This window comes from Asparagus officinalis, chromosome 1 (assembly GCF_001876935.1).
Source record: "Asparagus officinalis chromosome 1, Aspof.V1, whole genome shotgun sequence".
Classification (NCBI taxonomy): Eukaryota; Viridiplantae; Streptophyta; class Magnoliopsida; order Asparagales; family Asparagaceae; genus Asparagus; species Asparagus officinalis.
Genome location: NC_033794.1, coordinates 10,982,239 through 10,992,244, shown reverse-complemented (window position 1 = coordinate 10,992,244; position 10,006 = coordinate 10,982,239). Strand labels below are relative to the sequence as shown.

Genomic DNA, 10,006 nt, shown 5'->3' with positions numbered 1-10,006 from the left:
TGCCTTGCGCGACAACTGGCCAAGGCCGCAGAATCGATGGATAGGATCCACTACAATGAGGATCTAAAGTCCAGACAGCGCCAGGAGCAACAACGGCGAACAACCAACTCCTCCTCCAAGACAGAGACGAAGGAATGGGTTCGTGTCAAGAGGACTCGCTCAACCCTCGAAGAGCGAATCAAGAAACGCCGCGCATTGCTTGCGCATGCCCGAGTCCTTCTGCAGAAAGCGGAAGAGATGCAGAAAGAAGAGACGGTCAAGAAGCCGTCAAAACACAAGCAAGTGTGGGTGCCAAAGGCAAAGCCGGCACCTAAGACAAAAGGGGACGGAGGTATCGTCCAGCCTTCCTCAAATCCAGATCCCGTTTCCCCTGCTCCCGTACCTCCGGCGGAGCCAGGTAAGAACGTGGATTCTTCAAGATCCAGGGTTCTTTTGAAAGGTCGCCTCGGTCCTTTACCAGAAGATCGAGGCAAAGCACCTATCAAGGAGCGATTGGGACCGTTGAAAGGTCCCCAAACAACGAACCAGACTGGGGGTCGTGCTAATCCCCCCAAGAAAGATAACAAAGGGAAAGCCCCTGTTACCGACCGCATTGGATTGCGGGTTGAAATTCAAGAGCCCGTTAAATTTTCACGCTCGCAAAAGCGTAGACTTGAACGAGCGACTTTTGAAAACGCTAATAAAGCGTCGTATCCCCAGAGGGAAGCACCTTCGTCTGATGATGATGGTGTTATACCTGGGAAGTCATGCCAATACTCTATGAGTTGCTCCAGTTATCAAACTGACGAGTTGTACTATAGAGCTGGGGGTATGAATAACTCTCAGAAGAGAGACACCAGAGACATGGATTCTCATTGTCCGTGTGCCAACATAATCAAGGCGGTGCTGTCGGAATGCTGCTGTACTAAAGCCCCAAGGAGAGTTTCTGTGTTCGAGAGGATTTCTACTAGAACACCCGAAAACAAGCCAAGGCGTTTCCGTAGGAAGAAGCCTGTCCGCCAAGAGGACGAGTTCCTAGAGGTGTCTGCTAATATGACTGGCAGAGGGAAATCGACACGACACTCTAGCTCAGATCAACTTGCCGAAACATCCCAACACATGACTCGATTGCGGTCAGGGATCAATAGGCGAAAGAATTACCAAAGGATGCAAAAGGGACTTCCTATGGAAGAGGAGGCGTCAGATGCTGGTTCAGACTCCTACTCGGCTATAGCATCCGATGACACGGCATCTAGTGCAGGACAACCCTACGAGTCACTTATGATCAGCGCCGAACAAGTAACCAAGATGCTTGAAGATGCATTGACTAAGCAGAAAGAGGCATTCAAGTTCGAGATGGAGATGGCTATGCAGCAGATGAGAGAGATGTATGACCAGAAAATCGCGTCACTGACAACTCACCAAGGAGAACCCAGTCGTCGTAATAATCCGAATCAAGAGGAGAATGAACGGGAAGAAGATAATGTCAACATAACTATTATCCCTCCTGTCAACAACAATAACGGAGGCGGTCCCTTGGATGATAATGCGAAAGAGGACCACGTTACCTCTTGTCAACAACAATAACGGAGGCGGTCCCTTGGATGATAATGCGAAAGAGGACCACGTTACCTCTCCCAGGAGCCACTCGAAGACAGATACGAGTGAAGACAAGAAAATAAAGGACTTGGAGAGAAAAATCAACGCGTTGATGAATGCTCAAGAAGTAAAGAGGTCCGGCATACCATGTCCATACCCAAGGGAGTGGGAATCAATTCCATATCCGGCAAAGTTCAATTTAATCAACTTTACGCCGTTTGATGGAAAAGGCTCCCCTACCCAACACTTAATATATTTTAAGTCACACTTAGGAATAATCTCCGGGAATGAACCCTTAATGGTGCGGTTATTCGTTGGCACTCTTCGTGGAGCGGCCTTCGATTGGTATCGTCGCCTCAAGCCGGGGAGTATCAGCAGTTGGGACGACATGGAGGATATGTTTCTAACGAACTTCTTCGACGACTACACCGAGATCTCAATCGACACTCTATTTGATGAGAAGCAGAAGAATGGTGAGACAGTCAAAAACTTCGTGAAGAGATTCCGAAATAAAGTAATGAATTACAGGGATCCGGTCAGCGAAGATTTCATCCTCGAGACCTGTCATAATAATCTTTCATTGGACATCCTGGAAGCTATGGGAATGGCACCGCCAAAGACCTGGAAGGACTTAAAGGTGCGAGGAGAACGAGCCGAACGATTCCTCAAAAGGAAGAACAATCCCGAAGGTAGCAAAAGACTTCGGAACCCAAACTCCAAAAAGAGTATTCCTTCAAGGACGAAGACGTTCCAGCCATCTTCGAATCCCTCCTTGAAAACAACAAGATCAAGGTACCACCTATCGTCAATCAGGAGGAAGCTGACAATACTGCGGATCCGAAGTACTGCGCATATTACAGGAGGATCCTTCATCCCACCAAGGCGTGCTTTACTTTAAAGAACAGCATCCAAATCCTGATTGAAGCCGACGTTATATCGCTCAATTAAGTCAAAACAACACTCCAAAGAGTATACGAGTATAAACTGTTTCTCAATCCTCCAACAGGTGCAAGAGGTTAAACTGTTCCCTGCATACTCCAATAGGTATATGAGTCTAAACTGTTTCCATAAACTGCTTCTTAAGACTCCGACAAGTATAAGAGTATAAACTGCTTCTTAAGACTCCGACAAGTATAAGAGTATAAACTGCTTCTTAACACTCCGATAAGTATAAGAGTATAAACTGCTTCTCAATCCTTCGACCGGTATAAGAGGTTAAACTGCTCCCTGATACTCCAACATATATATGAGTCTAAACTGTTTCATTTCTTTCACGGGAAGTTCTTGGAGAATTTTTATATGTAATATTCTTAAGGATAACCCGATCATATAACTGAGTACAATGTTGGACCCAGTTCCACAAGGGAAGCTGGGGGTGGATTATTCATGTATCGGGAAGTTCCCGAAAGAATATCACGGGTGATATTCTTAGGGATAACCCAATCACTATAAAAGTGATAAGTAAAACATCCACATTTAAACTCTAAAGGTTGGAATGTTTTCCATTATTGTTATCAAATTCACTAATTCTCATGAGTTATCTTGTTGAGACGAGATTCGATCCTTTTGACAGATTAATCTTTCCTCACAAAAATCCCCCACTGATCAAGTCAATTGACGGTGGGTCCACTAAATTTTCTGTCCGCCAATTCATGGCAATTTCCAAAGCTTGACGTGTTAAGTCCTGATTACTTAACGTCAAAACCCTTCATCGAGTGGCCAGCACAAACCAGTATTTCTACTGCTACTTGTATTCCACTCCCTGTCCGTTCGGTCAAACCTTCCTACAGTTAGGACCATCGGATCGCCCTCGCAACGGAGATGACGACGGAGGAACAACATCAGAAGCGTCTCGAAGAGCTCGAGAGGCTGGATGAAAAGCGTTTGGAGGCTCAACAACACATCGAGTTTTACCAAGCCAGGATGTCAAGGGCTTTTAACAAAAGAGTCCGACAGAGAAGCTTCAAGGAAGGAGATCTGGTCCTCGCTGCTCGCCGACCAATAATTCTCACCTCCAAGAAGAAAGGTAAATTCGAACCCAAATGGGAAGGACCGTTTGTAATAGACACAGTCTATTCAAACGGCGCATATCGCCTGATTACTCAAGAGGGCGCCAGGCAATTAATGCCAATAAATGGGAAGTTCCTGAAAAAGTACTATCCCTAGTACATTCAGGATAACTCGTTTACCGGGAAGTTCCTTGAAGAATATTACACTTAATATTCTAGAGGATAACCCAAAATCATTGTCACCACCAAAATCCCTCACTGATCAATTTCAATTGACAGTGGGTCCACCAAAAATGTTTTTTCTGGCCCTCTTGATTCTCTCCATGAGCAAGAGGTCCACTTTCAGTTCGGAGTCCCTTTTCGATAAACGAAAGAACTCCTTCCCTTTTTCTCTTTGGTTAAACCTTGTTCATGGTTATAACCGGAGTTGAAAATTCCACTTCGATAAACGAAGAACCCATTTTCAGTTTAGATAACTCATCCTATAAAAGGCAAGTTTATCTAAATTTTCCAGATTCTCGGAGTGGACACCCCACTTCTAGTTTCTTCTTCGCTGGAAATAGAATATAAAATTCTTCCTTTCCAGGATCAGGGAATAGAATATAAAATTCTTCCTTCCTTGTTTTCGGGTTCGCCTTCACCCTAAAAGAAGACCGGGAAATAGAATATGAAATTCTTCCTTTCCCGCACCGCTCTTTCCAAAATTTGTCGATTTAGGATTCATCCTAGGAAGTTTATCCCGAATCCTAAGCAGGGATAAGTCTGCGCCTAGCACGTGCTGCCGGTTTAGTCTTTCTCTGTAGAAAAAGACACCGGAGTTCGATTCTGGGGTATCCTATCCTGAAACCTAAGCAGGGATAAGTCTGCGCCTAACCCGCGCTGCGGTTTAGTTCTTAACCGTTAAAAAGAACACCCGCCCACATATTCAACATTGTGGCAGGTTGTTATTAATAACACCAAAATCCATGCCTTACACGCATGGGGAATGTCATCCTGAATCCTAAGAAAGGATATGCCGACGCCTAACACGGGTCGCCGGTTTAGTCTTTTACCGATTGAAAAAGACCTGCGCCTAACCCGCGTAGCTGGTTAGTTCTTAACCGTTAAAAAGAACACCCGCCCACATATTCAACATTGTGGCAGGTTATTATTAATAACACCAAAATCCATGCCTTACACACACGAGGAATTTCATCCTGAATCCTAAGAAAGGATATGCCGACGCCTAACACGCGTCGCCGGTTTAGTCTTTTTCCGAACAAAAAGACACCAGAGTCCGATTCTGGGGTATTTTATCCCGAAGCCTAAGTAGGGATAAAGTCAACACCTAACACGTGTTGCCGGGTAGCCTATTCCCGTAACAATGGCGAAGTCTATGTATTCGACATCATAGCACGAAGTCTAAGGGAGTTCATTCCCTTAGCACAACGTTACATGCGGAACGGATTCCGATAATCCGCATGCTAGCCCGACTCAAACGGTAGTCGGTAAAGGCTAATCAAACCCGTTGAAGGCTGGGGGTTAGCCAAAAATCCTAAAGTCAACACTTAACACGTGTCGCCGGGTAGCCTATTCCCGTAACAATGGTGAAGTCTATGTATTCGACATCATAGCACGAAGTCTAAGGGAGTTCATTCCCTTAGCACAACGTTACATGCGGAACGGATTCCGACAATTTTGCATGCTAGCCCGACTCAAACGGTAGTCGGTAAAGGCTTATCAAACCCGTTGAAGGCTGGGGGTTGGCCAAAAATCCTAAAGTCAACACCTAACACGTGTCGCCGGGTAGCCTATTCCCATAATAAATGGCGAAGTCTACGTATTCGAAGTCGTAGCGCCAAGTCTAAGAGAATTCACTCTCTTAGCACAACATTACATGCGGAACGGATTTAGACAATCCGCATGCTAGCCCGACTCAAACGGTAGTCGGTAAAGGCTCATCAAACCCGTTGATGGCTGGGAATTTGCCAAAAATTCTATAAGTGCGAGTTATTGATGCATCAGCTCTGTTAGTTGGTCTCGTGACTCAATTATCCAATAATATTAAAATAAGATCCACAAATGTAGATGAATCAGCTTTAACAGTTGGTCCTACAACCCCGACACTTGGGACCGCCGTGCTCCAATACCTTAAGAGCTTAAACTGTGTATACTCCAGTAAACGTACGAGTATAAACTGTGTCAACGTACGACGTTCGAAACCCTAGGGTCAACGCCGGTCAACGTGTAACCCTAGGTCAACGTCAGTCAACGCGTTGCGACTAAAAAGTCAACGTTCGACGTTCGAAACCCTAGGGTCAACGCCGGTCAACGCGTAACCCTAGGTCAACGCCAGTCAACGCGTTACGACCAAAAGTCAACATACGGTGATCGAAAACCCTAAGTCAACGCAATGTGACAGAGATAGTCAGTTCAAAGTCAATGACACGAGTCAAACTCAACTCACTGGTGATAGACTCAAGACTCCGACGACGGTCAGGCGATAAACGCAGCGCCGGAAGAACTTCAGCTATTCGTCAAAGCATTGAATAGACCGAAAATCGAAGGAGTCAAGAGTTGAAGCTAACTACAGGTTCTTTACGCCGACTGAAGGCTAGACCAATCACATCCAAAGTATTCCAGCCTCTTCTATAAAAGAAACGAGTCTGGAACGCTTTGGAGATAGGTCTCCACGAACAGCTCAGTGTTAAGGAATGACGATGAACGTCACTATCCGATTCACAGGAGTTCGATTGATGTCGATGAACGCTTGAAGTAAATCGACGAACTACGTGAACTAACGAAGGTACGGGCTAATCGGGAGCCCCGCGATGTTTACAAAAGGGATAATACCCTTCGTGCCTCATTCATTCTACAGATGATCCAACCATCGGAGCTTATAGAACACCTCGTCGGCTTTCCAACGCACTTCGAATCACTCAAATCTGAGTTCGGACGAAGGAATTACGGCGGAAACCGTCAAAAACACCAAAAGGAGTGTCTCCGACCAACGAGACACCCCCCCCTCGGGTGTCTCGGCCCAAACCGAGACACCCTAGGGTGTCTCGGATCAATGGGAGACACCCTAGGGTGTCTCCGAACAAGTGGAGACACCCTGGGGTGTCTCCAAGACAGATTTGGGCTTTTAAGTATTTTTAACCGCTCCGTTATCCCCTCAAGCCTATAAATACAAGCCTTAGGCCTCATTTTTTCAGATCTGGATTTTTGGAGAGTTGGCGAAGCCCTGCCGGAGTGAAGAGTGATCGAACACTTCAACGCAAGAGAGTTCTTCGTCAGATCTACATCACCCGTACCCGATCCTTAGTATTATCCCGTTGTGGTAATACTAAGAAGAGCAAATATCTCGCTTTTATTGAGATAGGCGCTTCAAGTTTCTAGATCTCCTCGCGGATCGACGAAGCTCTGGATCAGATCTGATTGCCAGGTAGTCCACGGATATCAACATCCCCGTCACAGGCTAAAGACCCACGCAAGCAAGAGACGACGAACAGATCTTGTGTTTATTTTCAAGAAAGTTGTAATTTTTATTTCTTTGTTGTTTGAATTCATTTGTAACGTTTGAAGTTTTAATAAAATCAATGATGAAGGCAACTTTCGACGAAAACAATATTCTAATACTATACCATTATATTCTAATATTATATCACCTTATAATGGCAAGTCCCCAAACATTACACATGTATAAGAGATGTTAATAACAAATCGGACCCAATGAATTATTCAAAATTTAACTTACTATAGTCCCCAATACTATTATATCTCAGGAGTACTATAGTGAGTTAAATTAGTCACATGATAAAACAAATTTCTAATCCGAACATGGTTTGAGGGGAAGTGTTATACGAGGATTTAGTTTATATAGAAAGTTGTTATATTTAGAAAATTATTTATTAATTAGTTTCTTGTGTCATAGAAGTATCCTTATGTACTTAACATTTAGATTAGTACTCTATTATAAATAAGGGTAAAGAGGAGAGGTAAATTATCTCTTTGAATTTCATTGGTTAATGTCGGTTATTTGCCAATTACATGTAGAGGGTCAAGTGAAAGTTTGTATATTGATATATTTTGTATCTATACATAGAATGTTGCTATATGCTTAAACATATGTTTCTATACACATGCAATTGAAAAATAAATAAATTGTTGATATATTCAAGATACCATATTTTAGAAAACACGTCTTCAATTCATCCTATTTCATCATATCTAAACTGTGATATGGTTCCTAAGGATGAACCATATATGGATGGTTCCTAAGAAATTATCTTATTGAAAATATAAGCGTTAGATTTTACTCCCACATAATTTATGTTTTGACAATTTTCCCTCCGAAATTATTATAATTTGAATTTCTTTGATGCGTTACTAATAAAAATTCACATTACCTAATTATGCTTAATCCCGTACCATTATATGCAGATCCTCCAGTGTTACTTCGAGCATATATTCCCGGGATTGAGCGCCGGCCTTTACCAGCATGTGCAGAGGGGTACAGACTCAAGCAGACAGAAAAATACATGCTTGCGAAAAAACGATTGGATGAATAAGGCCCACAGATTGATGAGATATTATCTGATGCAAAAAAATAAAATCAGACAAAGATTTGGTGAGTTTGATCAAAATTTTTGAGTATTTCATAATAATAAATTAAATTCTAAGAGCTTAAGATTGATTAAATAAAAGTGTTGATATATTTATTATTTTTTCTTTGTTGTAGAAAAACAACTTTACCAGAAAAAAGGACGCTAAGGAAGTGACTTTAAAAAAAGTTACCAACGGATGGTTTTCGAGCAATTGTGAGATGGGGACATAATAGGATTCCAACCGGACAATGGGCTAATAACTTTAGCTCATACCTTAGATACTTGATACGGAGGAGTGATAATGTGAATCCTTATTACGAGGCTGAGGAGCAACCATTTCATGTCCTGGAGAGTATATATCGAGATTGTTGGGTAAATTCTTCTATTTAGCACAATTATTTTCAATTCTGTCAATTGTCCATGCTTAACTATATGTTAATTTTTTAGAGAAATTTCAACATTGAAGACAATCCCGTAGGGTGGGAATTTTTATTTGGATACATAGGAAAGTTCAAGCATTCTCTTCGGGAGTGGAGACATGAGATAAAGAAGAAATGCTTTGATTGTTTCACTCACAACTGGGAGAGGATATACAAACGAAATAAGAGGGTTGAGCCTGAGCACTTAGCTATACTTATAGTATTGTGGGGCCAAGAGGAGCATCAGGTAAATATGTATAGTAGTTAATTATCATCAAGTTATTTATCTGAAACTAGTGATATATTCCATTGTATATTATACCATGTACTAAAATTCTCTTTGTTCATGTTGAAGAAAAAATGTCAGAGAAATAAACTAAATCGATGGAAGAAAGATTATGATCATCATACGGGGACTACTTCATTTGCCCAGATTGAGGATCAATTTTGTAGGATAATGGTATAAAGTCTTTTAATCTTCTATATATATTCTCTCCGCTTCCTAGAATATTTGATAAATAAAACTAATAAATATATTTTTAAATCTCTCTCAGAATGCTCCCTTTATCCCGCTACCAGAACTGCACGGGAGGACGATGGTTCACTTTAGGAAGGGGTACGATGACAATGAGAATAAGAAACAAAAGCTAGAATTGGCAAAGAAAATGCAGGTTAACTAATTATCTTAGCTCTTATTAGCCTGTTCTTTTGTTGGAAATTTATTGTTTGCACTCTTCTTTTGGTCATCTTAATTATCATACATGAATTATATGTGTGAATGTGTTAAGGAAGATGCATGCATACATACCATTTATTAGCACTTAGCCCCCTCAATTATGGAACTACTTCATCTTTTATTATACTTGTTCAGGTAAATATATCTTTTATTTTTGAAAGGTCAATTCTTAAATTTATTTTTTTGTCTTTTAGGAAGCTCTGGAAAATACATATGCTGAGGTTGTTGCACAGAGCCAGGAGCCCCTGACTAGAGAGTAGAATTATAATATGAGCCATTTAGTTTGTGAACTTTTCAAAAAGGGGAGGACCAGGTGGATGTGAGTTGGAGCTCAGAGGGTGTCTACACCATTCTAGCCTCCGCCGATTTTAACGCCATCAACTATGCTCTCGGCGCCCTCTTACATGCCGCAGGAGGATTGCACTCAGTAGGCGATGCAGCTTGTTTCCTCTGTGATGAATATGTTAGATGGTCAGATTCCCGAGGAGATGTGGGAGGATATTCAAGAGGAGCTTATGCGAGTGATCCACCCTACAGCTACTTTTGCGGGTTTCCAGGTAAATAATGAAATCTTGTAAAAGGCGGGTTCCTACTCGGGTGCAAAGCCAGATTATGAACTTTTTGGCTACTCAAAAGGCATTTACTGGTAGTGGAGAGAGTAGCAGACATGTATACTTA

The 10,006-nt window shown here is 42.2% G+C and overlaps 1 protein-coding gene across 1 annotated transcript; it reads left to right on the top strand.

The window, feature by feature from the left end:
- Positions 844 to 9,588, top strand: LOC109830495. The gene is made up of 6 exons (XM_020397763.1): positions 844 to 1,112; positions 8,452 to 8,545; positions 8,621 to 8,839; positions 8,948 to 9,052; positions 9,147 to 9,263; positions 9,523 to 9,588. Exons 1-6 carry the CDS (start codon positions 844 to 846, stop codon positions 9,586 to 9,588), a joined length of 870 nt encoding a protein of 289 aa, XP_020253352.1.

Excerpts from the sequence above, each read along its gene's own strand:
- LOC109830495 (XM_020397763.1), top strand. The coding sequence starts at position 844 with ATGGATTCTCATTGTCCGTGTGCCAACATAATCAAGGCGGTGCTGTCG. Across the intron at positions 1,113-8,451 it reads CAACACATGACTCGATTGCG|ATACTTGATACGGAGGAGTG; the intron begins GTCAGGGATCAA and ends CTCATACCTTAG. Across the intron at positions 9,264-9,522 it reads AATTGGCAAAGAAAATGCAG|GAAGCTCTGGAAAATACATA; the intron begins GTTAACTAATTA and ends TTTGTCTTTTAG.